At 42.2% G+C, this 27,492-nt stretch overlaps 1 protein-coding gene across 2 annotated transcripts; it reads left to right on the forward strand.

Annotated features, from left to right (window-relative positions):
- Positions 1-209: 209 nt before the first annotated feature.
- NFU1 (NFU1 iron-sulfur cluster scaffold) lies at positions 210-25,051 on the forward strand. 2 transcript variants are annotated; one of them, XM_056125504.1, is made up of 8 exons: positions 210-298; positions 3,102-3,202; positions 10,149-10,284; positions 15,583-15,649; positions 16,031-16,145; positions 20,086-20,146; positions 21,488-21,662; positions 24,798-24,975. In XM_056125504.1, the coding sequence occupies exons 1-8, from the start codon at positions 231-233 to the stop codon at positions 24,840-24,842; spliced, it is 768 nt and encodes a 255-aa protein (XP_055981479.1). In that variant the 5' UTR covers positions 210-230; the 3' UTR covers positions 24,843-24,975. The 2 variants fall into 2 exon arrangements, with proteins under 2 accessions (XP_055981479.1, XP_055981490.1); XM_056125515.1 differs by lacking the exons at positions 210-298; positions 3,102-3,202; positions 10,149-10,284 and having other exon boundaries at positions 16,008-16,145; positions 24,798-25,051.
- Positions 25,052-27,492: the final 2,441 nt, after the last annotated feature.

Consider the following 27,492-nt stretch of genomic DNA (forward strand, 5'->3'; position numbering starts at 1 on the left):
TCGGAGAGGGATAGAAGAATCGAACCAGGTCCCCCTGCGTGCAAGGCAAACGCCCTACCCACTACAGAGGCTGACCTAAGTCAGCCCTATTCACCCGCAGCAGCGCCCCGTGGGGTTGGTAGGGGGCGCTGTCTGCCTCCAGGGCCGCGAGTCAGCCGGCCTGCGCCTGCGCTGAGAGGTCCGTGGCTCCGAGCAGGGATGCGCTCCCACGCCTGCGCACTCCGACCAAGATGGCGGCGGCGGCGGCGGCCCGGCTGGGCCCGGGAACTGCGGCAGCTGCCTGGGGGCTGCGCAGGCGGTAGGTGACGAGCGCAGAGCGCCACACTGGGGTGCCCGTGGGCTTAGCCAGCACGGTGGTCGCCGCCTCGCCGACCCGCCCTCACCTAGGCTGCAGCGCGGCAGCGCGCCGAAGGAGCCTGTGGATGTCCGTACGGTCGCCCTGGGGAGGTGGAGCCCCGCGGTGGGCGTCGGTCTGCGAGGGCGCTGGGAAACCCCCGCAGCTCCGGCAGACCCCCGGTCGTCGTGCGGACCCAGCCTCTGAGAGCCGGTGTCTGCGTCCCCGCCACGGGGGAGGCTCGTCGACGGCAGCCGTGGAGACCCCGAGAGACCCCACTTCAGTCCTGGGGGGTGGGTCCCCCCGCCCCGCCAAGTGCAGTCCCGCTGCAGAGTCAACACAGGAGCCGCCTATGGAAGCTGCCCCCCCACCCCCAAATGCCAGCCCCCCCCAGGGGGAGGGGACCCGGCCCGGAGGCACGACCTCTCGGAGGTCACGCAGCATCCCCCGGGACGGAGCTGCCCCGAGAATCCCCATCCCTGGATTTCCTCCCCGTGCACGCCCCCAGCTCCCGGGCAGCAACCCCTGCAGGGCGCCCCGCCCTAAGAGCGTGGACTCCAGCGACCAGTCAGGTGCAAAAGGGCTGGCACATACCTGTTGCCTCTGCAGCTGGAGGAGAAAAGGCCCTAACCCGTTAGATCTCCCAATGCTTAATGATGCGCCTGAAATTTAGGAGTTCCTGAAAAGATTTAAGATTGCAGAGGGATTTGTTTCCTGTCTGAGCTGAATAGCTGTCCATGAATAATCTTTTTAAAATCTTTTATTTTGGTTTTGGGGCCACACCCGGCTGTGCTCAGGGCTTGCTTCTGGCTCTGCGCTCAGGGATCATTCTCAACTGGGTTGGGGGTGAGACGGTGGTGTGGTGGGACCGGATCCTGGTTCTCCCATCTGCGGGGGGCCTTCTCCCAGGCATCTGAGTACGTTTTTAATTTACCCTGACTCCTTTCACTGGACTTGGGTCCAGCCTGCCTTGTATTCCAGGGTGGAAAAGATAATGAAAGGGCGCATAATGGTGGTTGCCAACATGTGTTGACCGTCTCCATTGGCTGGCATTGTTTTAGCCACTTAACTGGGTTATTTGGGCATATCTCTTTGTTGTATTTTATGTTTTTAGTTTTGGGTCTCTCCCCTGCTTCCATATGATGGGAACTTCCATATGTCTGCACTTTAATTTTTATTTTATTTAATAGTTTATGGATAATTAGCTTTGCCAGAAGCTCTTGGGGTCTGGGGGCCACTTCCAAGCCTCCTCAGCTCCGGATGCAGGGATGCAGGCATGATAGGTCAGGCTAGGACCCAGCAGTGCAGGGCTGGGGCCAGGTGCTGAGGGCAGCTAGGGTGATACATATTGATACTATGGGAAAGGGGCTAGCAGCGCTGGTGATCCAAATCTAGGTCTGGGACATGCAAGGCGTGTGCTCCAGCCCGTTGAACTATCTCCAAGCTTTATGCTCCAAGCTTTATCAGATGATTGTGAATCTTGACTCAATTTCTGGAGATGCGGAACAGAGGTCACCATGCCAGTTGCTGGGGTCACAACAATTAGTACAGTCACTCCCCTTAATGACTTTACAGGTGAACAATACATAGGCGAGGAATGTTAAGAAAAATTCAAAAAAGAATCACATGTCTGTTTAAGATTCTTCAATCCACCTGTGAAAATTGTAATGAGTAATTACAATTTAACCTGATTTTTAAAGTTAATTTGCATTCATCTCTGCATTTTTTCACCAGTGTCTTTATTTCCGTTCCTAGTAATACTTTGTTTTTCAATTTTTGTAAAAATCATGGAAGAATAGCCAAACAACACTTTTTTGAGTGAAATAACTAAAATTCATGGTACATCTCCAATCATGGAACCTCTGGACTGAGAAATCAAGGGGCTGAGCCACGGAGACTGGGTTTGATCCTGGGACGTGGAGCACCTTTGGGGGTGATGGTGCATTTGTGCAGGGTGCCTCGTGATGGCACATCCCTGCTCCCCGACTCTCCTGGGACTGTGGGTAAACCTGCTCCCCTCCCCAATTTCCAATCTAAAAGCTTCTATAAATTGTTGATGCTCTAATACTTTGGGTAATGGTAAACGGTCTTAAGATTTTTGAAGCATTCTTATACTTTCCAAAACAGGCAATAGAAGTTATCTTTTCCCAAGGAAACAGTTGCTGAGACAGAAAAAGGGAGAGATTTTTTTTTCATTGTATTTATTTTTGTTACTTTTGAATTTTGAACTATATGACTTTGTTGCCCAGTTTAAAAAAAGATAAAATTGTTTTTTTTTTTCAGGTAGGGTTAAGTTCGTTTTTGGTTCTTTGCTTTCTTGATGCATAACACAGAGACTTGGAATCTAGATTTATTAATCACTAATGTAGATTCATTTCTTACATTGTACCATACTTGTCATTAGGGCTATAATTTCCACTTGAGCTCATTTTCTTCTAGAAATGTTTGCAGGGCAGGAGAGACAGTACACATGTTAAGGTATTTGTCTAGAATCATGCTGACTCTGGTTTGGATGCCTTCTACCACGTATGTTCCCCCAAGCAATGCAGGAGTCTCTCCTGTGCTCAGCCTGAAATAGAATCCCTGAGCACTGCTGGGTTTGACAGCTAACACGATTAAATGATATGTATAGATTGCTTGCCTGAAGAAGTAAAATATTTTGAATGGAAAGTAAAATTTTAAAATTATTTTTATTATATATTTTCACATGAGAAGTGAGCTTAAGAAGTTCACATTTAGTGTCTTTTCTATTTGTTTTTAAATGTAGGTTCTGTCATATGATGGCTCTAAGCACCATTAGGAAACAGTGTCTGCATCAGTTTAGACAGAGACCACTTCTCCCACGACCTGAAGCCTTACGCCACACAGGTAACATTTCATTTTTCTGAAAGAGAAAACTGTTTTACAATCTTATGAAAGTACTTGAAATTTTGTGAGTCATGAATATGAAATTTCTCTTCAGATGTTTATAGAAAAAAACAGGTTTTCTAAAATATCATACTCGACTGAAATTTTTTGCATTCATGTTATTGATATTCAACTTTGAGGATCCCCATGATCCTGAAAGAGCCAGCAGATATGTGACATCTCAGTCACCTTGTCTAACACATTCTTAAGAGCATAAATTACCCAATTAACTTTGTTGAAGTGAAAATATAGAAAAAGTTATAAATGAATTTGTGTTTCAAAGAAGCCAAAGCATTTTGAATTACTACTTATTTTGATAGAATACCCCAGAAATCGGTAAATTTGTAACTTCCACCTCGCCTTCCAACATGGTACTTTGAGAACTTTTTTGGGCAAAATTAATCAGTTTTGTTGACAGTCATCTTGATATTGCATGGTTTCTTTTTCTTTAATATTAAATATAAATATATGAAGATAGGAACTCAGACTTATTGCAATGCATTGCCATATGGTAGGGTCCCTTGAGAGGAGGCGTATGTGTGATTCTGGATAAAGATGTACCTGTCTATGCTTATGGAATGTGAGTCTGGAATTCAGCTCCTGTCCCATCTTCATTTCCAGCTTGTCTGAACAGTTTGGATTTCTTTGCTGGAGGCTGACAGGGCAGTGGCAGGAGAGTTGTCAAAATAGGTAGGGACTTACCTGCTGCTAGTTGCCAGGACCAGAACAGGAGTATATGGCCTGTTTCCTTGAACCACAATATTTTAGACATTACTATGAAGTAATTCAGTAAGTTAAGGTATTTAAATTGACTTTTTGTTGTTTTGGGGCCATACCTGGCTTAGTACTCAGGGTTCACTCCTGAGTGGTCTATACCAGGGGACTATATTGGGTGCTGGAGGTCATACCTGAGTAGTCCACGTGAAAGGCAAACACCCTACCCCCTGTACTATAGGTCTGGCCCCTTACTTGAAGTTTTAAGATTTGAATTATGTTATCATATAGTCCACTCAAATTGGAAACCTACTAATTTTTGTGTTTTGTTCATGACTTTAAACACCATATCTCTTAGTACCAGCATACTAGGAAAATTTTTGTTTTAGATACATCTTCCTTCGTATCACTATCCTCCCATTGTTCATCGATTTGCTTGAGCAGACCCAGTAACGTCTTCATTGTGAGACTTGTTGTCACTGTGTTTAGCATATCGAATACGTCACGGGTAGCTTGCCAGGCTTTGCCATGCGGGTGAGATACTCTCAGTAGCTTGCTGGACTCTCCGAGAAGGGCGAAGGATTTGAACCCGGCTCAGCTGGGCCCGGCTGCACGCAAGGCAAACACCCTACCGCTGTGCTATCACTCTGTTGTAATCCTCACTACACTTTCCGTTATCCTTCTAGATGGTGGACCTAGGAGACATTAACCCTACACTTGGAATTAGTTATAATTGGAATAATTTTGCTACTGTCTGGTCATGTTACTCTTGAAATAACTTTGTTCACTGTCAACAGAGAAAATTTATGCAGTGCTATCTCTTAATGTATTCATTCATAATTTCTACTTCAGACAATATATCAAGTATACTTTTTTATTAACACTTATGCCTTCAAGTATTTTTGTTTGCCACATCTGGCAATGCTCAGGGCTTACTCCGGGGTGTGCTCAGGGATCACTCCTGGTGGGGCTTGAGGGACCTTTTGGGGTTCTGGAGATTGAATCAGCTCAGCTGTGTATGAGACAAGTGCCCCCTGCTGTACAGTCTCTTTAGTCCCTGCCTCAAGTATTTCTAAAATGTTTTCTTTTTTGCACATATAGTTTTATTCAAATGAATTGAGTAGAAAAAAAGCTGCATTTAATTCCTCAGATATTGGTAGAGTGCCTAAATGTATGCAGAGATTTTAAATTAGGTGACAGAAATAGTTGGTCAGACCAGGGCTAAGAGAATCCCATTTACTAAAGGTACTGGATGTCTTTTCTTCTGAAAAATTGTTCCCTTATAATATAGTTTTCTAGAAGGGATTTACTGGTTGGAGGTAAAAATACCTCTAATCAACAACGTGGATATTGAGGATACCATTTTTAGAGGGAGTCCCTCCAAGTGGTGGTAAGAGGCCATGCAGTGCCGGGGCTCAAACCCCAAGTTACTAGCTGATCACTTCAGAGGACAAGGACTTCAGCCTAACATCGGGGAGGTTACTTTCATTTTCCACTTCATCAAGAAAATTACTTACCATCAGTTAGCTAGAACTGCTTGTTGAGGTACAAAATCAAGGTTCGATGATCAAACTAGAATCTTTCAATGGTTAAGAAAAGCACATCCTGAGCAGAGATGTGCAGGATTTCTTAAGGAGTTTGTCTGGCATGCGGTGGACCCTGGTTTGATCTCAGACATTACGTATATGACTCTCTGAGCACCGCCATGGGTCACTGCTAGGCTCAGAACTAGGAGTAGACCTGAGTGTGGCCCAAACCTCCACCCTCCACGGGGAAAAACAAAGCATTCCAGGGGCCAGGATGTGTTTCAGTGGTTGAGCACATGCCCAGCAGGTGTGAGGTCCCCAGCACTTTGTGGCCCTGAAAGCACTGGCAGGACTTGGCCTGGTGACCACTTAATACTACTGGGAATGACCCCACAACTAACAACAGAGATATATAAAAGAAAAAGGAAAACACTTCCATACAACCAAGTTTTGCAAATATAATCTGTAAAACTTGCTTTTTTTAAAAGAAAAAAATTTTTATTGAATCACCTTGAGATATTACAAACTTTTTACAGACTATTTACTATTTACTATTTACAGACTTACAAACTTTTGTGATTACCTTTCAGTCATGCAAAACTGTTGCTTTTTGATATTTACCCTTTCCTGATATATGTCACATGAGGATTATGACAGTGCAATACACTGATCTCAGATAGACAATAGGCTAATCTCAAGTTTTCTTACTATGCTTGTCATGACAGATATGGAGTGACACATTCTGCACAGTGATTTAAGCAAGTCAGCTCTGGAAAATTGAACGTGCTCAAATCCTGACTGTCATTTGGCTGACTTTAACCTTTAGTTTCTTCCTTTATAAAATGGTATTAGAAACAGTGCCGGGCTGGAGCGATAGCACAGTGGGTAGGGCATTTGCCTTGCACGCAGCTGAGCCAGGTTCAATTCCCAGCATCCCATATGGTCCCCTGAGCACTGCCAGAGGTAATTCCTGAGTGCAGAGCCAGGAGTAACCCCTGTGCATCGCTGGGTGTAACCCAAAAAGCAAAAAAAAAAAAAAAAAAGCAAACAAAACCCCCCGAAAACAGTGCCGTCTTGGGGGAGGATTTAAGGGTAAAATCATGTAATTCATTTAAAATGCTCAGCACTATGTCTGGCATATGCTAATTATAGTTCATTTTACCAGTAGGTTCTTAGAAACTGACTTTAAGTAAAACTGTGTATAAGAAAGATGAAACTACTTTTACTCTATAGTAATTAATTCAAACAAGTCCCCTTGAATTTTTCTGGTTTGAAAAACACCAGCAAACTTCTGTATACCCCTAATATATGTATACTATATATTAGAATTTAATGTTCTAATATTAAACAATAATTTGTGTTCACTCAGCTGTTTTCCAGTCCAGCCTCTTTATATCTTAGCTGCTCAGAACCCAAGGCAGGAGCAATGCCTGGACAGTAAGCTTTTCCCTTTCAGGACACACATGGCTGGGGGCGGGGGGTGCACACAGACGCAGGGACTACACACACAAACCCTACCCCCATCATTCATAGCCTGGCCCCCATCATTCATAGCCTGGAACAATTCTGATGCTCCTGCAGGCCTAATGGGTATGTGGGTGGAACCCAGAAGCCCTGGAGGAGACTCATGCATGTAAGAAGGTATGACATCCATATGGACAGGGCTCTCACTGGGATCTGGTTCTATTTTTCCTCATTCAAAATATAATGAAATTGGAGGTATGGTGCCGCCAGCAGGTCAATCTGTACCTGTGAGGCGAGTGCATCAGCAGCCTCATGGCACCTTCAGACTTCCAGATACCCCAAAAATTGCTGCTGTGCCTTTGGCCAGACCCTAAAAACTTGGGGCAAAGTTTACCAAGAAAGTAAACGGCCAAAAGTTAGGTATGTGGGAAACACACCCACAAACCACCTCCGGCTCAGCTATATAATTGGAGGCAAGGCCTCTTTGGTTCCTGATTGAACTGCTTAATGGACATGATCCCAGAGACTCAGAAACGAATCTCAGAACCCAGTGGCTTTAGGTAGAAATGCATCTGGTCTCTGCAGTAGGCTACCAGTGCTGGACCAACCCAGGTGGGAATAGGTTTCGTTCCTTGGCCTACTCCCCCTGGCGGCCCAGTGGCTGCCATCCGTCTGAGGCCACTGTATAGTCACATTTGGGCCCCCAGTGACGAGACACACAGGGCCTCACGGGATGAGGGTGGAGCCGGGCTTGTCCTCCACCCCAGTGAGACCCCAAGTCATCGCCCACGAATGGCCACTCTGGCTCCTGATCAAGCTGCTTAACGGCCATGATCCCAGAGACTCAGAAACAAATCTCAAAACCCAGTGGCGTTTGGCAGAAATGCATCTGGACTCCACAGTATGTTACTGTCGCCGGGCCACCCCAGGGAGGAAAGGGTGTTGTCCCTCCGCCTGCTCCCTCTTGGTGACTTGGTGGCTGTCATCCTCCAGAGGCCATTGGACAGTCAGGCTTGGGCCCGCAGTGACGAAACTTGTTGGGTCTCACGGGATGGGGGGGAGGTGGAGCCGGGCCTGTCCTCCCCACCCTAACGAGACCCCAAGTCATCGCCCACAAATGGCCTCTCTGGCTCCTCATCAAGCTGCTCAACGGCCTTGATCCCAGAGACTCAGAAACAAATCTCGAAACCCAGCGGCTTTTGTCAGAAATGTGTCTGGACCCCGCAGTAGGTTACTGTCACCGGGCCACCCCAGGGGGGAATGGGTGCTGTCCCTCCGCCTGCTCCCTCTTGGCGACTTGGTGGCTGTCATCCTCCAGAGGCCATTGGACAGTCAGGCTTGGGCCCACAGTGACGAAACTTGTTGGGTCTCACGGGATGGGGAGGGGAGGTGGAACCCGGCCTGTCCTCCCCACCCTAACGAGACCCCAAGTCATCGCCCACAAACGGCCTCTCTGGCTCCTCATCAAGCTGCTCAACGGCCTTGATCCCAGAGACTCAAAAACAGATCTTGAAACCCAGCGGCTTTTGTCAGAAATGTGTCTGGACCCCGCAGTAGGTTACTGTCACCGGGCCACCCCAGGGGGGAATGGGTGCTGTCCCTCCGCCTGCTCCCTCTTGGCGACTTGGTGGCTGTCATCCTCCAGAGGCCATTGGACAGTCAGGCTTGGGCCCGCAGTGACGAAACTTGTTGGGTCTCACGGGATGGGGGGGGGAGGTGGAGCCGGGCCTGTCTTCCCCACCCCAATGAGACCCCAAGTCATCGCCCACAAATGGCCTCTTTGGCTCCTCATCAAACTGCTCAACGGCCATGATCCCAAAGACTCAGGAGCAGATCTCTAAACCCAGTGACTTTTGGCAGAAATCCCTCCAGATTTAAGTGTTAAAATTTCAGAACTTCAAAACCACATGGCCCTACTGCAGCCACACGACATCATATGTTATTCATAACCAGCAATAGAACACAAATTGTCTATTGTTGCCTTTTCAGCAGATCTGAGTGTTGGGGTAAAATCTTAAATAATGGTGGGTCTGGTGTCGAAATAGTGAATGTGATCAAAGTAGAGAGAGAGTAATGTAGAAATCATCTGCTCCACAGGCAGGGGGAGGGTGTGGGATGGGGGTATACTGGGATTTTTGGTGGTGGAGAATGGGCACTGGTGAAGGTACGGGTGTTTCATTGTATGACTGAGACTTAGACCCAAAAGCTTTGTAACTGCTCTCACGGTGATTCAATAAATAAAATTATAAAAAATGGAAAAAGAAAAAAAAAGTAAGGTGGAGTTCATGCACAATTCAATCAGCTAATCAGTGGCTGAATAAATAGCAGTACTCCTACAAAAAAAAATATAATGAAATAATGTTTTTCTGGGACTTGTGGTACTTGGCACTGTGGAAAGAAGAGTATATGGCATTTTACTGTATTAATGTCACAATGATTATGATTGTCAGTAATTTTTACCATCATTGAATAGAATTTATTGAATATTCCTTATTAATGATATGCTTAACTACTTACTTAGGTTATACTATAATCTATTAACTAAACTGTCAGAACAATCAGATAGTACACAGTTCAACATAATTTAGATTTTTTGGGGGGGGTCACACCCAGTGATGTACAGAGGTTACGCCTGGCTCTGCACTCAGGAATTACTCCTGGCAGTGCTCAGGGGACCATATGGGATGCTGGAAATCGAACCCGGGTTGGCCTAGTGCAAGACAAATGCCCTACCCACTGTACTGTCAGTCTAGCCCCTACATGTTTTGATAAATTTCTTCCTTTAAAAATTCCTATTCTGGAGCTAGAGCTATAGTACAGCAGGTAGGGCCTTTGCCTTGCACGTGGCCGACCTGGGTTTGATTCCTAGCATCTTGTATGATCCTCCAAGCACTGCCAGGAGTAATTCCTGAGTGCAGAGCTAGGAGTAGCCCTTGTGCATTGCTGGGTGTGATCCAAAAAGCAAAAAAAAAAAAAATTCTTATTCTGTCTGCATGGGCATTAATGACATTTTCTTTTTCAAATTTGTTTAATTTCTTTTTGATTCTCTGCAAATGAGTACATCATATTCTGTAGACTTGTTAAGCACTGGTTTTTCCACTCATACATACAATTTGTGTTTGAGGAATTTATTTATGGCCTTCTTGGTAACAGTAACTGTGTCTTTGGTCAATATAATATTTTCTTCTTTTTTTCTCTTTTAGTGAGATACATGTTTATTCAAACACAAGATACTCCAAATCCCAACAGCTTAAAGTTTATTCCAGGAAAACCAGTTCTTGAGACGAGGACTATGGATTTTCCCACCCCAGCTACAGCATTTCGCTCCCCTCTGGCTAGGTATGTTATCATTTAACATTTGCTTTTACCAAAAAAAGGTAAATAATTGACTTTGGGGTTAAGGTAGCCATACTTAGATCTTGCGTTTTCATGACTGCGGGTTTTTTTTTTTTTTTTAAGTGTAGAAATATTTTCTGGTAAGAAATACAAAAAATGAAAGTCAGTGTTAGGAAAATTCTGAAACTTGCTGTATTTGAGAGATCTTTGGCACATCTGAGAATTTATGTTTATGTTTTGGTGGTGCTGGTCATCAAACCCAGGATCTCACATTATTTGAAGCATGCTGTTTGTTGTGGAGCTACATCCCCAACCATAAGAAAAAAAAGTCACCAAAATGATAATCATGGTGAATAATTTTTTTGCGTACAACCATTATATATGTCTCATGTAGAGGAATTAGATGTATGCTTATCTCAGGCATAGGTTTTGAAATTTGTAATTAATAAAAACACACATTTCCTTTGGCCTAAACTTTCCATTTCTGAGAATATGCCTTAGAATATTTGCTTTTGATATTGCTTGATATAAGCCAAAGTAAAAAGTGTTTATATTAACCACCTAACCACCCAGTGCCCGCACATACACATATATGTTTAATGGGACAGTTTTCACAATATATTCTTAATGTTTTCTTCTTTGTTCTTATATTGTTCCATTTTACGGGTAAAAATCTGATTATCTCATAAATGATTTTAGAATTTAGGCTGTGAAAACATTACTCTAGGGGCCAGAGAGATAGTCCAAGAGACAAAGCACTTGTCTTGCATGTGCCTGACCTAGATTCTACTCTCTAGTACCACATACAGTCCTCTGAGCACCACCAGGGGTCACACCTGAGTACAGCCACAACTAGCCTTTCAGCAGTGCTGGGTGTGGCCTAACATGCCTTCCTCCAAAAAAAAAAAAAATTACTAATCTGGGGAATACTCATACATACAATTTGTGTTTGAGGAATTTATTTATGGCCTTCTTGGTAACAGTAGCTGTGTCTTTGGTCAATATTTTCACTTCATAGTTTGTTTACCTATGTCCTGAGTGTTTCCATCTGCTGCTGCTGCAAAAAAATGTATAAATTGAGTTTATACATTTTATATTAAAAATTTTAAATGAAAAAAATTCACTTACAGTTTTTTGAAGAATAATTCTTTCAGGTGTTTATTTGGCAAGACCCCCTACAAATAAGCCTTTTGACCCCCATTGGTGACATTTTTTTAAAAAAATAGAAATTATTTATTGCTTGTAGTACTTGGAGCGTGTAGGTCTATGCTGGGTCTGGCAGTGGTGGGGATCACTTCAGGGTCTTACACATGCTTTACCACTTGAGCTCTGCCCAGTCCCATGTTGTAGCAGATTTAATAATTAAAAGTTTACCTATGCATTTTCATCTTGGGCATTCACAAGGTAAGTTTTCTGAGCCAGCATCCTCCTCCCCTAGTCTTTATTTATTTATTTATTTATTTTGCTTTTTGGGTCACACTTGGCAATGCACAGGGGTTACTCCTACCTTTGCACTCAGGAATTACTCCTGGCGATGCTCAGGGGACCATATGGGATGCTGGGAATCGAACCCGGGTCGGCCGCGTGTAAGGCAAACGCCCTACTCGCTGTGCTATCGCTCCAGCCCCCTCCCCTAGTCTTAAAAGCTTATAGTTCAGTCAAGTTAGTCTTTTGAAAGTAGCCCACTTCCTATTTTCACAGAATTTATCTTCAGCCAGGCAAAACTAAATCTTTTGTTTTAGCAGAGAATGTTTTGCTGTAAGATAGAATAGTGGGTTATGGTCTGTGAAATATATATCTAGTTTCATGGGGCCACAGGTGTAAAAGCCATAGAGCTATTTGGCAAGAAGTGTTAAAAGAGCTTTCTTTAAAGGATAGGAGAAACTTCCCAACTGGTGGCACTGAGTACAGCACTCACTAATAGTGCACTTGGTTGCTACCTACTAGACTAAGCAAGGTTAAAAGCATATCAGTCATCACAATTTAGCTTTTATTAACTTATTTTCTAATAATCCTATTTTCATATTTTTCAAGAGTTAGAAATGTGAAATAAGTTTGCAGTATGACTGCCAAGGGGAACGCTGTTGGGTGGAGGGAACTGGGGGCATTGGTGGAGGGAAAGGGACATAGGTGTTGGGATTGGTGTTAGAACATTGTATGCCTGAAACAACTCTGGTTTGAAAACTGTGTCACAGTGTCTTAATGTAAACTGAGATGTTCTGAGTGTTTCCATCTGTTGCTGCTGCTGCTGCAAAAAAAACCCCAACAAACTCCAAACCAAACAAACCACTGAGCTAGAGTGTGAACTTCATGAGCACAGAGCAGCCTGTCTTGTTCACTGTGTCTGTGGTGCAGTGTCTGGTGTCTGGAACTCAGAAGGTGTTAAATATTTGTTGAACATAAGACTATCGGATGGAATGAATGAGTAAACAACAGTCAATCATCTGGCAAGGAGGCGTTTGACTTGTTTCTCACTCTGGCACAGACAGAAATGTACACAAATGTAAAACCAGTCTGTAGCGATACGTGCAAGGGGCATCTATTTCTGTAGTTGACGTCTTTGTTCAGTATTATTTTCATCAACGTTAAACATTAAAATTATCAATGTAATTATTTTATCAGATGGGAAAATTTTATATTTTGGATGGCAAAATAAGTTTTACTAGGCTGATTTGATAGTTTGATAGGTTCAAGCCACCAAAATAAAATCTAGAACCAGAGATGTATTCACCGGGAGAGCACATGCTTCCTGTGTGTGAGGCCAAGGTTTTGAGCCCCAGCAGCCCCCCACAAAAAATAAAGAAAATCCTGATAACCTCAAATATGAAGTCTTTATTTAATATTTTAAAAACAGCATAGTTATGGGATACAAGAATGATCTTTTGGTTATAATGTTGAATATGATACAGTATTCAGAATTTTCAACAAAATCATTTAAAGGCGTGTGTTTGAGATTATTGGGTTATAAAACACAACCAAGAACTTTGTGGCTACTTACAGATTTAATATTGAATGGGATTTTGGGCTCAAGGCAATGATAGTATAGTGGGTAGGGCGCTTGCTCTGTATGTTGCCGACCTGGGTTCCGTCCCTGGCATCCCATATGGTCCCCTGAGCATTGCCAGGTATGACCCAAAAACCAAAACAAACAAACAAAAAACAAGTTTTAAATACCATTAAAGATTAGAATTTTAAAAATTTATTTTTAATTTTTTAAACACAACCCTGCAACTACTTTTTTCTTATGAAAAGACTGTGGCGGGGCTTGTGGGGAAGAGGTTGTGTTCAGTACTTCTCCTGGCTCTGCACTTAGGGATCAATCCTGGTGGTACTCAGGAGTGTTGTACTTTCTCTCTGCCCTGGAAATGGCTTCTTAAAAGTTTTATTTATTTTTTTAGTTTTGTTGAAATATAATTGACCTGAAATATTATTTAAGCTTAGGTATACAACATGATAGGGCTGGAGCGATAACACAGCGGTAAGGCGTTTGCCTTGCATGCAGCCAACATGGCCGACCGGAGTTCGATTCCTTTGCCCCTCTTGGAGAGCCCAGCAAGCTACCGAGAGTATCTCGCCCGCATGGCAGAGCCTGGCAAGCTCCCCGTGACGTATTCAATATGCCGAACACAGTAACAAGAGGTCTTAAAATGGAGACGTTACTGGGCCAGCTCGAGCAAATCGATGAAGAACCGGAGGACAGTGACAGTGATACAACATGATGATTTAATGTATGTACACGATGTGAAATTGTTACCATGGCTGTCACATAAAGATAAACTATTGTTCTTTTTTCCAATTTAGTTTTGATTTTTCTAGAATTTCATTTAAATAGAACTATATATTTTCTTGTACTTTTTTTTTAGTTAGTTTAATAAGCACGGTTCATAAGCACGGTCCTCCCGTTGTTCATCGATTTGCTCGAGGGGGCCCAGTAACGTCTCCATCATGAGACTTGTTGTTATTGTGTTTGGCTTATCCAATACGTCAAGGGCAGCTTGCCAGGCTCTGCCCTGCGGGCGAGATACTCTCGGTAGCTTGCCGGGCTCTCCGAGAGTTAGTTTAGTTTAATGCTTTTGAGAATCTTTTTTTTTTTTTTTTGATGCACTGGGGTTACTCCTGGCTCTGCACTCAGGAATTACCCCTGGCAGTGCTCAGGGATGCTGAGAATTGAACTATATGGGATGCTATGTGGGATGATTGAACTATATGGGATACTGGGAATTGAATCTGGGTCGGCCGCATGCAAGGCAAATGCCCTACCCGCTGTGCTATTGTTCCAGCCCCTGAGAATCATTCTTGTTTTTAAGTGTCAGTAATTCGTTCTTTAATACATAGTTGAGCTGTATGAGTGAGTATATATAGATTTTTTAGTCATTCACCACTTAATTTTTTGAAATTATAAATAAAGCTGTTATAAATGGTTGTGTTTTCGTTTCTCTTGGGTTAATGGCTAGGATTAGGATTGAGCAGTTGATAATGGATAGAGCGAGAGATGGGCATGTAAAAATTCTTTTGCTTTCTTCTTTTATGTTTACATTTTTTATTTTTCTTTTTAAATCAGGCATTTATAAACAAGAAAGCATACATTAATTACATAAAAATAGTCTTCGGATAGTAGAGTAAGTCATATTGTCATTAGCATCAGGGAAGGAGGGACAGACGGAGGCGGGCCTTCAGGCGGGCCAAGGCCTTTTCCTTAATGGAACACAAAGTGGGTCTGACCTGGGCAACACAGCCCGGGGGCGGGGCAGACCATGGCCTCCCTCAGGTCAAAACACCCCAGAAAATAAGACAACTCTGACAACTGGGACTGGAACAGGACCAGCACATGTACAGGTAGGTACAAGAGTGTGGGGTATGTACACACCTGCGCTCACCCCGGCCACGTATGCAGCCAAGCGGCAGGCATGAGTTAGCTGCTTACAGGTGCGTTATTGCTGTTGGTTCTCTCTCTCAGCAGGCAAAAACGGGGCTGGAGCACCTCGCGATCCCATGGCCGCTGGGGGGCTGGGCACGGGGGTTCAGCGGCAGGCACTGGGCATGTCCTGAGCGGGCCCTGCCCGTGGACTTGGCCCTGGTGGGAGAGGCCTGGGTGCCCGCACCTGCCAGCCTCGCCCAGGCTGCCTCCCTGAAGGCGGCAACCTGAGCTGCTGGTGAACTGGGTGGGGGGGTGGAGCGCTGTGTCTGTACCCGCCCCCCCAGTTCCCGGCCCAGCCTGGAGGACCTTCGAGAAGGGGGTGGGGGTCACTAGGTTTACACTTTTATAGTAAAACGTCTTATTATCTCATTTCTTACCTTCAGGCAGTTATTTAGGATTGAAGGAGTTAAAAGTGTTTTCTTTGGGCCAGATTTCATCACTGTCACAAAGGTAAACATAAGATTTTTAAAATAAGACATGTAATATTTCCTAGTTCTGGTTCCTATGCCCCTATCCAAATTTTACTTTCTTAATATATTTCGCATATGCAGTTACTAAAAACCTCAAATTAAGTTTGCTTCTCATAGTTCTCAAGTTAACTATTTAATAGAATTTTTATGTTTAACTCTTGTATCTTCTGAAAGTCATTAAGCCAGATCTTTTAATAATTGATATTGACGTGTATTTTTCAGAAATGAGTGCTGATGTGTAATATAAGCCATACTAGGAAAAGCTATAAAAATGTACACATTAAAAAGATTTACAAATATATTGATTTGTTTTTTGTCTTTGCTGGGTGGAAATGCAGCATTTTCCTTCAAATATTTACAGGAAAGTGAAGAGCTAGACTGGAATTTACTGAAGCCAGATATTTATGCAACAATCATGGATTTTTTTGCATCTGGTTTACCCTTAGTTACTGAGGAAACACCTTCCGGAGAAGCAGGTATTGAGTGATTAATATTTTATCCTTTTTTTTTAAAGAGTTTTTTACTTTCTTTACATTGTCTTGGTTTTATTTTTTAATTAATTTTATTTTTATAAAGTTCACAATAATTCATTACATTTAATTTGTCTTGGTTTTAGAAGTCTTGAGAATACAGATTTTTATCAATTACAATACAGGCACATCTTGGATATTGCTCTAGACCACAATAAAGTGATAATTGATCAAGCAAGTCATAAATGTCTTGGTTTGCTGGTGCATATGAAAGTTGTATTTATACTGTACTGCCACTGGTAAGTGTGTGGTGGCATTAACTACCAAATCTGTGTGACAGGGTCACTAAAATAAGCACATGGTGGCAAAATGGTGCCAATAGACTTGCTTGATGCAGGACTGCACACTCTTTCAGCTTGTACAAATATGTATTATCCACAGAGCATGATAGTGTGGGACACAGTAGTGCAAAGTCATCTGTATTTAGCTCTGCTGTCAAATTCAGGGGAAAAACTTCATAAGTATTAGTTTCATCCACCAATTAGATGAAACTATATACATATAAATTGACTATTATATAAAACCAAAATATTACTATAGAAGTTTTCGTATATACAGAAAGTAATATGATGCTCACCAGATAATCATCCTCTCATGTGACTGTCATTTTAAAAAGCATAAACTGAAAAGAAAATTAAAAATCAACAAAATCATAAATTGAAAAAGCCACTAAGCCACTGAATCATCCCAGGTAGATCCATTTCTGGATTGAAAACTCTGAGGCCTCCTTGGGATGGAGTGGGCAGATTCCCCTTTCCAGAGGCTCAGGAGCCACCATCCCGACCTTTGACATATGGATTGCCCTGCTCCGCAGCTCCTGGAGTTCAGCCCCTCCATATTTTACAGCACTGACAGCCCATTAGGAGCACACCGAATTTGAAAGTTGGGCAGAAGTCCACAAAGCTCCATGAGCAAAAACAGTAACAGAAAGGCTCAACCAGTACCAGTTGGCTCAATATATCCTTAGACAATACAATGACTTTAGTAAACATCATAGTGAGGTTTAACAACTATCACTGTTGACACTTATTGATGTATTTTCTGATAATTCCATTTGCTGTTTTATTCTAACAAACAGTAGAATGTAAATTTATTTGTGCCTGCTAAAGAGTGGGGGTTGGGTGAGAAACTGGGACATTGGTAGAGGGAAGGTCACATTGATGGATTGATGTTGGAACACTGAATGCCTGAATGCCTGAAACAACCGTATTAAGAACAACTTTGTAAATCACTGTCACTGTTACTGTCCTCCTGTTGGTCATCGATTTGCTCTAGTGGGCACCAGTAACGTCTCACAACAGATTGTGAGATTTGTTACTGTTTTTGACATATTGAATATGTCATGGGTAGCTTGCCAGGCTTTGCCGTGTGGGCAAGATACTCTCGGTAGCTTACCGGGCTCTCCTAGAGGGGTGGAGGAATCGAACCCAGGTTGGCTGCATGCAAGGCAGATGCCCTACACGCTGTGCTCCAGCCCCGTAAATCATGGTGTTTAAATAAAAAAAATAATAAACCAGACACGTAAATTGAGGCCAGCGAAATAATTCAAAGGGCTTGTGTGCATGCTTTGCATGTGGGAGACCTGGTTTGACTGCTAGCACCACATGGTCCTCTGAGCACTGTGCTGAGAATAGTCCATCTACTAGGTATAACAAAAAAACAAAACCTGAAATATTTTTTTCTCCCCCCCACAAAATAGATTTTTTAAATACCTCTACAAAATAAACCACTAAATTGAGAAACTGAAACCATAATAAAATGGTATTCCTTTTTAAACCCCTCCTTTTACATTGAAATTCAAGTACTTTTCGATTGGACTGGAACGATAGCACAGTGGCAGGGCGTTTGCCTTGTGCGCAGCCAACCCGGCCAAGCCGGATTCGATTCCTCCGCCCCTCTCGGAGAGCCAGGCAAGCTACCAAGAGTATCTCGCCTGCACGGCAGAGCCTGGCAAGCTACCCGTGACGTATTCAATATGCCAAACACAGTAACAACAAGTCTCAAAAAAATATGGAGACATTACTCGGCCTGCTTGAGCAAATCAATGAACAACAGGAAGACAGTGTTTTGTTTGTTCGATCCTTGAGAATATGAAAGCTTACAAAGATTAAAATTCCTACTCTAGGGGCTGGAGCGATAGCACAGCGGGTAGGACGTTTACCTTGCACGCAGCCAACTTGGGTTTGATTCCCAGCGTCTCATATCGTCCCCTGAGCACTTTCAGGAGTAATTCCTGAGTGCAGAGCCAGGAGAAACTCCTGAGCATCACCATGTGTGACCCAAAAAAGCAATCACTTAATCACTTAACTTCCCGTTAGTCGTCGATTTGCTCGAGCGGGCGCCAGTAACGTCTCCATTTGTCCCTGTCGCGTGCTAGTGTAGCCCAGTGGCATCTGTTCGCTCTGGGAACATGAAGAGCCTCAAACCGATCGTTCATGATCTTGATGAAGAAGTCTGACCATCTGGTAGGTGGGCGGCCACGCGGTCTTTTGACATCCCGTGGAATCCAGTCAGTAACAGCTCTAGTCCAGCAGTGGTCGTCTTTAAATCTCATTACGTGACCAGCCCATCTGATTTTTGACACCTTGGCAAATGAGACAGCGTCCCTGATTCTTGATCGTCGATGGATGTGTGACCCAAAAAAAGCAAAAAAAAAAAAAAAAACCTGCTCTAATATTAGGTTAAGTTGTTTCAGCATACTTGCTTTATCATCAAATGTTGAGTTGATTGGGCCTGAGCAATAGTACAGTGTATAGTCCCCTGAGCCCGCCAAAAGTAATCCCTGAGCACAGAGCCAGGGTTAAGCGCTGAGCACCTCCAGGTGTGGCCCAAAAACAAAAACAAAAATGTTGAGTTGGTCAGGAGTGGCAGCATATGCAGCAGTGCTTGGTTCCTGAGCGTCACTCCTAGAGGTACTCAGGGGACCATATCATGTCAGGAATGGAACCCAGATCTCCTGCATGCAAGACATTGACTGCAGCTGTTTGCGTAAGCTGTTTGCTCTGGTCCCTCTTGATTTTTTTGTTGGTGGGGGGCCCACACCATCTGTGCTCAGGGCTCACTCCAAGTAGGGCTTGGGACCATATGGGGTGCTGGAGAGTGAACCTGGGTCTGTTGCGTGCCAGGCAACTGCTATACCCCGCCACCCCTTCCTTTTTTTTTTTTTGAGAGTTAAGTGATCTTTCATTCCCCAAATCATTTATAATCACCATAATAAGTTATATCTTCTATATTTGGGGGGTTTTGGTTGTTTTGGGTTTTTTTTTTTTTGGTTTGGGGACCACACCTAGTGGTGCTCAAAGCTTTCTCCTGGCTCTGTGCTCAGGCATTACTCCTGGTAGTGCTCAGTGACTATATGTAATGCTGGGGATCAAACAGGGTCAGCCACGTGCAAGGCAAGCACTTTGATTCATGTTCTATGTGTCTGGCCCCATGTTGCATAATATTTTTGAGACTTTAGTTAATATAACCTTGTTTATTTTGGTGGGTTCTTAAAAATTATTTTTATTATAGTCATCTTTTATTATTACTTTTGATATTGTTATTTTGAGCCACACCTGGCAGTACTCAGGGGTTATACCTGGAGGTGCTCAGGGGACCATTTGGAATGCTGGGGATTGAATCCTGGTTGGGCACATGAAGGACAAATTTACTATTTTTGTACTGTTGTAATACTACCTGCTGTACTATTACTCCGGCCCCAATTGTCTTTTACTATTGTATATAAAAGATGTATCTTGGTAGACACAATATTTGTATTATGCATAGATAATTGTATCTACATTGATAGTATCTTAACTATTGACATTTTATTTATAATTATGCATAGATAATTATATCTGCATTGATACGGTATTTTAACTATTGATATATTTTATCATTGTAGCATCTGAAGAGGATGATGAAGTTGTGGCAATGATAAAGGAATTGTTAGATACTAGAATACGGTATGTACTAATTCTTCTTTCTAAGATCAAATATACTGTAGAGTCGGTATTCATTATAGTAATAACATTTTAGTTGCTTGTGAAATTATAATTGAGTTCCAGAATAAGGATAAATTAATGTAACCTCTAAGACTTACCCATGTCTAATTAAATTTAAAGACTGTGCATTCCCTGTGGTCACTTATACATGTTTTTGTTTTGGGATTACATCTAGTGGTGCTCTGGGGCTACTCTCAGCTCTGTGTTCTGGTCATTCCTGGTGGGTTTCAGAGGACCATATTAAAGCCTGGCCTCCTGCTTGCAAGCATGTGCTCATCTTATTGAACTATCTTTGACCTTATTCAGTATTTTTAAGTGATCAGTGTGACCCCAAAACAAAAGAAACTGGGTTCAAAAAAGTAAATTTTTGGTCTTGTTTGTGTTTTGGGGGGCCAATCAGGCCATTCTTGGTATCTACTTCTGCTGCTCCTCAGAGGACCTTGCGGTGTCCTTGAGATTGAACTCGGGGCTCCTGCATGCAGAACATGTGTCCCACTCCTTTGAGCAAGCTTCCTGGTTTCATACCGTTTTTCAAATAAAGTATGTATTTATAAATTACAAAATTCAAAAATGAGTAAAGCTCATCAGTGGTTATAGAAATCAGAGTAATGGGTGCTGATAATTGAGAGGAAGAAATAGAAGGAAGTACAGTAGAGACTTGTGGGGTACAATGTTCAGTTCTTGGTCTGGGACAAATGTCTGTGCCCTTTGTGAAAATTCAGTGATTGTATATGATTTATTTATACACTGCATTTCAATGTAATGAAACTTTTCAAAGCAAAGTTCACATGGAGGAAAAAAAAGCCATCCTCACTATCCACCCAGAAGAAGTTAATGTATAGATATCATTGGTAATCACTATAATTAAGAAATTTGAGGAACTGGAGTACATTCTTTGCATGCAAAAGGTCTGGGTTCCATGCCTTTCACTTCATATGGTCCAAGAGTGACCCCAGAGCCAGGTGTAGTCCCTGAACACTGCTGGTTATGGTCCCAAAATAAATGAAAATTATTACAAAAGTAACTGTAGTAAGGAGAGGAAAAATATTTGTACAGTAAATTCTGGTACTTTATCTGAAAACAAAAAGATACAAATGAAATGTTACATATAGTAACTAGTTACAAAAAGATACAAATGAAATAGTTACATATAGTAACTATCTTTACAATATTTTCACTGTTATAAAAGTAGCTTAACTTTGTTTTTACCATTATGAAATGTTAGCTGTGGTCTGTATTGAACAGCTTCAACAAAAACTTCTTAGAAGTCACAATTAATCACAAATATTAATGTCACTGCAGGCCGACTGTGCAGGAAGATGGAGGGGATGTAATCTATAAAGGCTTTGAAGATGGCATTGTACAACTGAAACTCCAAGGTTCATGTACCAGCTGCCCCAGTTCAATTATTACTCTGAAAAATGGCATTCAGAACATGCTGCAGTTTTATATCCCAGAAGTAGAAGGTGTAGAACAGGTATATCATTATTTATGACAGTTTGTAAAATACCTATTTGAGGTTTTTCCCACTCTGGAAAAGTCTGTGTTCTGTCTCGAACAGGTATTTCTTTCTCTCTTCTCACACTTCTCTAAGTAAGTTTCTTTAATTAAAACTGTTTTTGCGGGGCTGGAGCAATAGTACAGCAGGTAGGGCATTTACCTTGTATGTGGCTGACCCAGGTTCGATTCTCAGCATCCCATATGGTCCCCCTGAGCACTGCCAGGAGTAATTCCTGAGTGCAAAGCCAGGAGTAACCCCTGTGCATTGCCGGGTGTGACCCAAAAAAGCAGAAAAAAAACCCAAACTATTTTTGCTTCACTTAAAGTATATATATATATATATACAGAAAGAGAGAGAGAGAGAGAGAGAGAGAGAGAGAGAGAGAGAGAGAGATTCATGACCTGAAATTTTCTTCAAGGGCTGAACCTTACCAGTGCAGTTGTTCCCAGACTTGAATATCCCCTATAAGTAAGTTAGCATAAAAAATATCTACTGTGTTGGGGCTGGAGAGATAGTACAGTAGATAGGGCACTGGCCGTGCACGTGGCTGACCTGGGTTCGATTCCCAGCATCCCATATGGTCCCTTGAGCATTACTAGGAGTAACTCCTGAGTACCGCAGGGTGTAGCCCCAAAACTGAAAAAAAAAGAAAAAAAAACCCAAATCACCTTGCTATACTGTGTTGGGGCCAGAGAGATAATATAGGAATTAAGGTACTTGCCTTGCATGGAGTAATTCCTGGCACTGCCTATGATTCTCTGAGTACCTGCCAGGTATGGCCCCAAAACCAAAACAAAACCTAGGGTGTGGTAGGCATTTTTGTAAATATTTACTCAATCTTTCATCAACACAGTATAATATCAAGTTCTTCCCACTTTGTATGTTAGGAAAGTAAAATCCAGAATACTGCTATTGTAGAAAATTATGAAAGGAGGATTCAAGATTTCATGTGCTATTATAGATGAAAGTTAGGTTCTTAGTGAAAGAGCTCAACTACAGATATCATGTTGATCAACTTGCTCCTTTGTGTGTGTGTGGTGGGGGGAGGGGGGGCATTTCGCTCTAGTGCTGGAGACTCAGGGCCTATGCCCTGGCCGTGCTGTGGGGCAGTGGAGGGCATGCAGTGCTAAGGAGTGAGCCCAGCCTATCACATCTGTAACACATATGCTCTGCCTCATGAGCCACATTCCTGACCCCTGTCCACATTCTCTTAAATATTCACAGCTCCTTGAGAAATCATACTCTTTGTGTAGCAGATCAGAGTACCGAATTGTAGAGTTTCAACTATAGCCTGGTGTCAGTATTTTTCTGCCCCCAAATACCTTGCTATATTCTCCAAGAGGTACAGCACAGCACCTTCTCTGTTATAATAATGAGTAGTGAATTTTTTTGAGGGGAGGTGACACTTGACTGCTTAGGGCTTACTCCTGGCTCTGCACTTAGGGCTCACTTCTGATGGGGCTCAAGGCACCATATGTTGTGCCAGGGATCAAACCCGGGTTGGCTGCATGCGAGGCAGATGTACTACCTGCTGTACTATCTCCCCAGTTCCAAATGTAGTGTTTCTTAACAAGAAGAGTGAAGGAGAAAGGAATACATGGAGATTAGAAATTTGAAAAAAAAGTGAGACGGGTAATTATTTGCTTTTAAGGAGATGGCATCTCCTCATGGATCCTTTGAGACTCATTCATGTGTGGATAGTATTACAGTGTATCTTTTTGGTACAGTACATATCTCCTCTTTGATCTTTGTTCTTTGCTTGAAAGGAAGGCCTTCTTTGATCAAAAGCCTCTTTGTAGATGTTTTCTCTTTATGAATAATTTCCTTGGAAGACATGTATTCTAGGTCTTTGTTGTTCCTTTATCATCCTTAGGCCTGTTTTATACATGTACTAAATATAGTTTGTATTATATACATATTTTGAAATATTCTTCCAAATTTGAGGATATTCTTCCTCAATAAGGAATTAAGTGACAAAATTATTTGGATTAGAAGTTGCTGAGATTGGATATTAAGTAGCAATTTCTAGAAAATAAATAAGCATTTCAAAAACTATGACTGGGGCCAGAGAGATAGTATACTGGGTAGAGAGCTTGCATTGTATGCAGTGAACTTGGGTTCTATCCTTGGTACCCCATGTGGCTCCCTGAGCATCACCAGGAGTCATCCCTGAGTGGAGATCCAGGATGTTACTGAGAACCATGGAGTTTGGTACAGTTTTTTTTTTTTTTTTAAGTTTTGTTTTAGGAGCCTACTCAGGAGTCTCTTCTGCAGTGCTCAGGGGACATGTGATATTGGGGATCTAACCTGGGTCTCCAGCATGTTCGGCATGAGCTCAGCCCATTGAGCCATCCCTAGGGTGGGGTGATGAGCTAGCAGATTATGAATTTGAACTGATATTTAATTGTAGCAGATATGATGAAGGAAACGCATAACTGATTTTTCTTCAAGTATTCATTATTTGGGGGAGGGGGGCAACTACACCTGACAGTGCTCAGGGGCCACTCTCAGGAGTGCTTTAGCAACCATCTCTCATTGGACCCAGGCTCCCCACTTGACAAGCATGCACGCTAATCCTTTGAGCTATTTTCCTCTCTGGTATTTTTCTTAACTTATAGGGTAAAAGTCTTTGTGTAAAATGAATTTTTATTTGAGTAAGATAAAATAGTAGATTATGTATTTCTCTATGGAGTCAGTTTTCTTATATTTTATATTTATTATCTTCTTTGTCCAGTTGAGACTTTGCTATTAGAAGTCTCTTTTACAACATGATCAAAAGAGCTAATTATTTTGAGAAGGATGTAGCAAATGGAAGAGCACATGCCTATCATGTGTGAGGCACTGGTTTTGATCCCAGTCACCACTGTCTGTGGCCTCCACAATAATGAAAACAAGAGAGATCAATGATTTCATCAGTTTTCTTTTTTTGTTAAGATATTAGATATGGTACAAACTTGCCTTTTGAGCACTATTGATATACTTATTTTTATTGGCTTGATATGTATTGCTATACTTGAGAATATTTCATGTAAGCTAGTGATAAATAAGGAAAATAGGAACTAATGACCTTTGTATTCTTAAATTCTTTTTTTCTTTTCTGGGGGACTTCAGGTTATGGATGATGAAACAGATGAAAAAGAAGCAAATTCACCTTAAAATTCATCATTTGAATGTTCTTTGGACCCAACGTTGGACTTGGATAATATATATCAACTTTTATTAGTGATATCAGGATTAATAAAATATGCTCTTTACTTGAGAATAATGTATAAATATTTCATGTTTGCTTTACCTTATATGAGTTATTTATAACATCCTGAATCATCTGTGCACGTGGATTTTATCCAGAGATATTTTTATGTTTGTTCTTCATTTCTCATGGTCCTTCTTTGCATAATGTGTGAAGTGGTTTAAAATAGACTGTCCCCCATCCATCTTCTTTATATATATAAGATGAGAAAATGTTTTAAAAATATTCAAAATTGGCCTAGATTGTTATGAGATGTTTGAAATTATTTTAATCAAATGTTCACCTTGTTTAAAAGCAAAACAAACTAAACATTTCTAGTTTAAAATGGTATCTTTCTCAAAGTCCCCTATGTAGCAGCGCATAACTTTTCACTAACGGATCAAAAAAGTTATGGTAAAAACTGATAAAGAACCCAAGTTTCATGGTTGGAGAAATAGCTTATTGGACTGAATGCATGTTTGCATGGTGGACACCCAGGTTCAGTCTCTGCACTACATGGTCCCCTGAACACTGCTAGGAGTGACTCTTGAGCACAGAGCAGGAAGGAGTCTCTGACCACTGCCAATTTTGGCGCCTCAAAAAACAAAGAACAAATTTCCAGAATGCAGAGACAGAGCATACTGAATTAAGAAAAACTGCCTCAACATGCTTTAGATTTACCTTATCAGACAAAATCTTAGGAGAACAGTTGAGAAACTGTTTTGGTTCTTTTTCCACTGGCTTCTTCTGGCTCAGGGAACTGTAATCTGTCCCAAGGATTCTGCTTTTTCAGAGAGTTCATATAGGAAATAAGACTTGTTCCTCATTTTTCTATAGTGTTTCTGAGGTAACGGTTCACAGACAACATCAGGAAAATAAAGATAGGGAAATAGTGTGGCACTTTGCATCTCTCCAGTTCTGTTCCCCAAAGGAGAAAGAAGAAAAATTCAACAGTTGTGAATGCTGGGAATTACATTTTTTACCCCCAATCTTTGGGTTCATAGAACCAGTGGGGTTGGAGAATTGGTTCCCTGTTAGAATAAAGGAAGATCGCTGGAAATGGTGCAGAAGTAGGCGGAATGGACATTCTTAGTTGCTTCTCGAACACACATTGCTGCAAAAAGAGTTCTTCGTAATTCTCACTGGGTGATGTACCAAGGGAAGGTTACACCTCAGTCGCAGAAAATTCATTATATTGAAGCGGTGCTGGTAAATGACCCCATTTCTCTTTGCCAGTTTGTTAAACTGTGTGTGGACATAAGACTTAGGCTTGGCCAAGGAACTCTAAGGAAGAGAGTGGATGAGTTTTGAAAAATGAGAGACAACTAATGGGCAGGGAAGGGGGAGGCTGGTAGGAGCTGCGCTTGTGTTCTCTTTCCTTTCAACATGATGACAGACATTCTGTAATTCTGATGGCAAGCCAGTCCACTGTGCATGGCAGACGGGAAGGGGACAAAGCACCTGGAGCCTTTCAGGCATTATTGGTCATTGAGCAAGCTTGGGAGTCACCCATTTCCCCCCGAGGATCCTGTTTCACAAAAGCTTTTCCCAGTTTGCAGTTGGATGTTGTCAGATATTCTCTCATTTGAAACCTTCTAACAAAGAGCCTAGTAAATCATGGAGTAAATCAAACTTGGTAAATACTTTTGCTATAGTTTTATTCATGGCAAATAGTACCAAATGCCAATTTATTTTGGAGTTTTGGGGCCACATCTGCTGGTGTTTGGGAGTTCTTCCCAACTCTGCTACGGGTTTGCTCTATGCAGTGCATGGGAGACCACGCACTGTGCCAAGGATGGAAACTGGATCTGCCACATGCAGAGCAAGGACCTTCACCCCTGTGTTAGTTCTTTGGTCCTCTAAGTGACAATTTAAAAATGAAAACATTTAAAAATTAAGGGACCTGAGATATAGTATAGTAGGAAAGGAACTTGCTTTTCATAACACCAACATGGGTTTGATTCTCTGCATCCCATATGGTCTCCTGAGCACTGCCAGGAGTCATCCCTGAACAAAGAGTAGCCCCGAGCACAGCTGGGTTGGTCCCAAAAACAAAATAAATGAAAAATGAAATACTAGGTATAGTTTAAACAGGTAATGGTTTTTAGTTCTGAATACTTAAATTATACTAAACTTTCTACTATAAGGTCCAAAAGTGGGAAATAATTATTCACAATTAGTTGAGTTTAGCAAAACCAAAAATATTGACCCTAAAAATGTAAAACATTTTAACATGAAGTATTTGCTTGAAAACTTTAGAAATACAGGCCATTTTAATCAATATTTGAAACTAAGATAGCCAAGAGTAAGGCAAGCACTCAGAAGATATTTTGCTAAACAAATAGGATGAAGCCCTGTACTGAAGATGAGGGGCAGAATACTCTTTCTTATAGCAGAATTACACAGAGCTCTCCCTGCGACTAACCCCACTCTGCAAGCCTTGCAGTGAGGTAGTAATTGAATCCTCTCACTAGCCTCCCGGGGCACAGAGCAGCAAAGTACATTTTCCATCACAGTACAGCTGAAGTGGAAAGTAGGGACGCGTGAGCCCTGGCCTTCTCTCTGCAGTGCCTTCTC

Source organism: Sorex fumeus, unplaced genomic scaffold (assembly GCF_029834395.1).
Source record: "Sorex fumeus unplaced genomic scaffold, SorFum_2.1 ptg000006l, whole genome shotgun sequence".
NCBI lineage: Eukaryota > Metazoa > Chordata > Mammalia > Eulipotyphla > Soricidae > Sorex > Sorex fumeus.

What these genes read in the sequence shown, in the direction of transcription:
- NFU1 (XM_056125504.1), top strand. Translation starts at nt 231, where the DNA reads ATGGCGGCGGCGGCGGCGGCCCGGCTGGGCCCGGGAACTGCGGCAGCT. An exon ending in ATTTCATCACTGTCACAAAG is followed by an intron (nt 15,650 to 16,030) that starts GTAAACATAAGA and finishes AAATATTTACAG; the next exon opens with GAAAGTGAAGAGCTAGACTG. An exon ending in AAGTAGAAGGTGTAGAACAG is followed by an intron (nt 21,663 to 24,797) that starts GTATATCATTAT and finishes GGGGGACTTCAG; the next exon opens with GTTATGGATGATGAAACAGA.